The 5,200-nt window shown below is 29.7% G+C and overlaps 1 protein-coding gene across 4 annotated transcripts in view; it reads right to left on the bottom strand.

Moving 5' to 3' along the window:
- LOC106678050 (uncharacterized) overlaps window positions 1–5,200 on the bottom strand; it is a 38,201-nt gene that overhangs the window by 25,719 nt on the left and 7,282 nt on the right. For all 4 annotated transcript variants that reach the window (XM_014416344.3, XM_014416366.3, XM_014416351.3 and 1 more), the window contains 2 exons: window positions 1,571–1,766; window positions 1,403–1,476 (listed from right to left, as the gene is read on the bottom strand). In XM_014416344.3, the coding sequence (XP_014271830.1) occupies window positions 1,403–1,476; window positions 1,571–1,766 (270 nt within the window). The remainder of the gene's footprint in view (window positions 1–1,402; window positions 1,477–1,570; window positions 1,767–5,200) is intronic.

Below are 5,200 nucleotides of genomic sequence, written 5' to 3'. Positions count from 1 at the left end.
GTTGAAAATTAAAAACATCTAAACAGTTAATAAAACATCAGGAGAGTTTGAACCATAAATGAGGACAGGTTTACTAGTACAAAGTTACCTGCTGCAACATTCTTAGAAATTTCAACTAAGAAAGAGATAAGTAATCAAAACAAACATTTTCTTCTTAATTACAGATAGGATTTGTGCAACTCTATAATTGCATTTACTTTTATACCTCAGGAAAAATTAATCTAACAATAAAAGTTTGAGGTGATATGTATTGACGTATTAGCAATTATCAAATATTATTAAAGTTTTTGCCATATGTTCCGATACCTGGCCAAGGTAGAATACCTTTCAAGGGTCACTTCATAGGGACAACTGTATACATATACCACGGTACCAGAGACGTATAACTCATGCCAGAGTTTTTCACACCTGGTTAATTGGTCCAAGTGGAAAGGACCCTCCATTAAGTCAGGTAGACACCGAAAGCGATCATATGTCAAAAGAGTCCCACCCCCTCTCAGGGTCTAGGATATACTCTCACCTAGTGGGCAAGGAGACATGATAGGCAATGAGGAAATAAGATTACCAAAAGGCGACGCCCCTGTTTGGAACAAGTGGGGGCGGAGACAAAACAGAGAAGGCGAACACAGACACATGGAGAAGCAGGAGAGGTACAGAAGAAGAAAAGATGTTCTGAGATGGGCTCTATAGAAATGGAACTCCACAGCTGAGACTTCACCCATGGCTATGACAATGCCCATGGCTGAGATGATACCCCCACAACATGAATCATCCAAATCAGAAGTTATTTAGATACATTAGGTAATAATTCATAATGTGAACTTTATGTTATGGCAAACCAATTATCTAGATTATTTCAATCATTCAATCATTTAATCATACCATTGCAGGCATTTTATAAACCACATAAATAAATATTTATGTTCATTTACGTAGTTTAAATACTATTATATTACACCATACCACCCCTTATATATAATTATATAATTATTGGTAACAATATTTTATAAATATAAAGATATTCAATAATTGATAAACTGGTAAACATACAAAAAGCCTTTCAAAAAGAATCCAATAGTAGTAATAGATTTGAAGGACTCAACTAATTTTGATTAGTTCAGTGATTATCCTGGCATTCAGACGACAGATACATAGCATATTTATGTTTTTTAACAGAAAATAACAGAAGAAAATACCAGAAAACCAACTGAAATCACCAAAAAATATTTTCAATTGAAAAGACTAAGAAAACACAGTCATGTGCCACAATTAAAATACTACAAATCAATTATTTAGGTCTTTGAGTTACTTTAGTAAATTTAAAAAAAGGATGGTTTTTATATTATGGTATTAATTGGAATTCCATTGCTATATGAAAAAAAATAAGATTACTATAACATACCTTTCCGAACCATCCTTTGCCGATTTCTTTTTGGTAAAACAGCTGTTGCCGAGGAAAGTTTCCATTACGATCGACTGCAACAATACGAAACACATTAATAAATAATAATAACAGATATAGCTGATCGTAGTTGGATATCAACTCTCATAAAAACAAGAGGTAACATACCAAACCAGTCAGTGATAGAGGGTACTACACAGGAGAATGCAGCAGGTCTCGAAGGAGGGTGCACATTGACTTCAGATGACCCATCATCAGAGGGAGGATGCTGCGGTTGCACTGTCACGGGTGGTGGGAATATTGCAAGTTCTGATAATGTGTTTGTGAACCCAATGTGGCCACCAGTTGTAGGGTTCCTGAACTCCTGCAGAAGAAAATAAAAAACATTCAGAAATGATTATCATTCACTTATAACATCGATTGTCAAGATGATAATTTACTAGACTAAAATCAAATTGGATTGTAAAATAATGAAAATATTAGTTGTATTATAATAAAATGAAGATTTGAGATTGTTAAACGACATATGTTTCAGTTTTAATGGCTAGGATTATTACTGTGACAAAAACAATACTGATATACTATAAATATTTATTACTACAATTGTTTTCAAAAAGTACACGTACCAAATCGACTCAACAATATAGAAGATAGAAGATATTAAACCCATATTGAAAAAATCTGGTAGAGTACATGTACCACAAAACTTTCAATTATTATCCTGCTTTAAATTTAAATTAATCTTTGCTTGCCTCAAAATAGCAGCTTCTTTAGTATTAAAAATGGTAAAATACTTCCCCTTCATATATTCAATTTAAAGTTTAAGTAAAAAAACTACTATTAAAATGTTTACATGATTGTTATAATAGCAGTCAAAAAGTTAAGCCATTTTTTTTTACTATTGCCATAGCAACCATTGCAATATGAAAACATTTACGTATAAATTCAATTGATTTATGAATTTTTCATCACTCCCTATTACTTTCTACTACTTTATGAGTTAGATATTAAGTTTCATAAAATCGTTAGTTTTCCAATGCTACATTAACTCAAACTTATGCAAGGTTACCAATCCTATATCCTATCCTAAACAGAAATTCTTAACTAAAACCAGAAACAACTGTTCTTATATTTAAAACAATTCTCAGGCCACTGCTGATGTACAGCTGTGAAGTTTGGGGAGCGGCATCCTTCATGAAAAGGAAAAAACTACAATCTTTTCAAAATAAAGTCCTAAGAATCGCAGTTAATGCTCCTTGGTTCATAAGAAATAGCCAATTGCATCGCGAGTTATATATGGAGTCAATAGAGGATTACATCAAAAAAACGGTTCATGAAGTTCCACTCCCAGTTGCCGACAGTTAAAGGTGCAGTGAACTACAACCTAGGAAACCTAACCTCAACCCGAAGACTGAAGTCCAGACTGCTGCAGGACATTCTTTTATAAATTTTAATAAATATAAAATTAATTCATAGTCACACTATCTTTATTTTACTTTTTATTATTAATCATTTTATTTATTCATTAATCATTATTATTTTTTATTATTTTTCTATTTTCTTCTCTCGTCCCTTTTTCAAATTAACTCGTTTCTTTTTACTATTAGAGGGCAATTGTTTGTTTTATTTAAGTGTACCAATATCATTATTTTTGTTATTAATTTTACTTTCCTCTTTTATTAAGAAGCATTATTCTTATCTATTAATTTTTTTTTTCTTCTTTTAACAATAACATTGTTTATAGTTAGGGGTGTCTTTTGTACGAGATAATCAACTGTTAAAAAATATACATATATAATATAACAGTTATATCAACCATGTAAGGCCCACCAGGCCGATCTGGTATTAAATAAAATCTATAAAAAAAAAATAAAAAAAATGCTACATTATACTTCTATACATATATATTTTTATTTCCAGATTCTTTATTCTACTTTTTTTTTCAACCTGGGAAAATATTTTATAATTTTTATCTTTTATTTAATTATTAAATTCTTTCATAGTTCATATTTATCCATTTTTTCATACCTCACCCAAAAATGATGGACTATTGCACTCTATTGAAGGACATCGGAGGAGGTACAAGAATATGTTTTGTAACTGTTTCAAAACCCTTAGAACACAATCTTTTTTTTTTTTTCAATTGACTTAATTTCTAATGCCTTTGAATGATTTAATATTTGAAGAGAATACTGCTTGCTAATTCAAACATTTACCATTAAAAACCCAAGTTTTAGGAATTAAGGTTCTTATGTATACAGTTTATTGATCAGACAGAGTCAACACGGACGACCATCTTTTTGACTCTTAGAAAATGATCTATTTAGGGGTTTTAGATTTAGAAAATGATCTAAATCGCGAGTGTTCTATCAAAGAAATTGTATAAAAAGTGTCTTCCAGGAATTTATTTCTTCTATTTTATTAGTTAAAGCAAAATTTTTATTCTGAGATTTTTATGAAGATAATATTAAATCCCTAACTGCAAATTAGAATATGTATATAAGCCAATGGGATATTTTTTAATTAATTAAGAAATTGACGAAAGAAGAACTATTTATCCTTACCTTAAGATTGTTACTAGAAAAAAAATTACATGTAAAAAAATATGAAACTGAAAAATATTCCGAGAATGACATTCATTTTTCAAAGAAAATTTATATCATAACATGGATCATTTGACTATCATGCAAATATAAAAGAAAAAATCCTTATAGTACACTACAAACTTCGATTTTGATCATTATAACACGAAAAAAAAATTTACATCTAAAAAAAAATTATCATTAAACATAAAATGCTACAGACTAATTACATCAAAGACATGACACCAAATTAGATCAAAGAAAAACAAATCATAATAAGGATGAGCAAGCATATTAAATCGATTCACACAAAATATTAAAACGAAAGATATAAAAAAAATATATAAATAAGTCAATGATAGTAAAGATATGAAAAAGTCATGACAAACAATGAGCAAATAAAGCAAAATTCTATGAAAGGAATCGCAGAATTGTGTAGCAGTGAGGTGGCATGAAAATAAACCCAATGCACCTAGCATGCATAAATATAGTTTGCTCCCTTGCTCACACCACTCAGATAATGCACAGCTTTTACAATTAAAAAAAAAAAAAGTCAATTTCGGTAACCTGTCATTACCATTTGTTGTAATTGAATGAAAAAAAAAATATTTTGCTATTTATTTATTGACATTTGCAACCGTATTACATAAAAATATACCTAGTAAGTATGATAGACTTGTGGGGAAACTACCCATTGGCAGCACCTCTATAACATTCTATATTTGAAGGTCTTTTTTTTAGATGCCTCGGCGAATTGTAAGGAATAGAAGAGAAAGCAAAGGTTAGAAACTAGTGGGTTAGGATAGTTAGTGAGTTCCATTCATGGAAGGATTGATATCTGGTTTGGGCTAGATCGGCTACATATGGAACATTAAGGTTATTATGGATGACTTGGTTTGTGACAAAGTAAGGAACATTGAGGATTTTAATAAGGGTCTTGGATTGTAAAGATTGGATACGGAAGGGAATAAAAAATTTAATTTATGTTAGATTAAAAAAAAATATCTTTTATATAGCAAAGCTGAAATTATTTCATTTATATTGAAAAATAAAACCTTTTAAACTTTAATTCTAAAACTAATTTTTACAATCAAAATAGTATAACTTGAATATATTTTATTGATAAACAAATAGTTGTTTAATTATTAAAATACAAAAATCAAAATTAGAAAATGTTGTTCTCATTCTTTAAAACAGAAACCAATACATGGCAATG

Source organism: Halyomorpha halys, unplaced genomic scaffold (genome assembly GCF_000696795.3).
Source record: "Halyomorpha halys isolate HHAL.00 unplaced genomic scaffold, Hhal_1.1 Scaffold9.1, whole genome shotgun sequence".
Taxonomy (NCBI): Eukaryota; Metazoa; Arthropoda; class Insecta; order Hemiptera; family Pentatomidae; genus Halyomorpha; species Halyomorpha halys.
The sequence above is the reverse complement of the archived record's forward strand: the minus strand, read 5'-3'. Positions and strand labels throughout refer to the sequence as shown.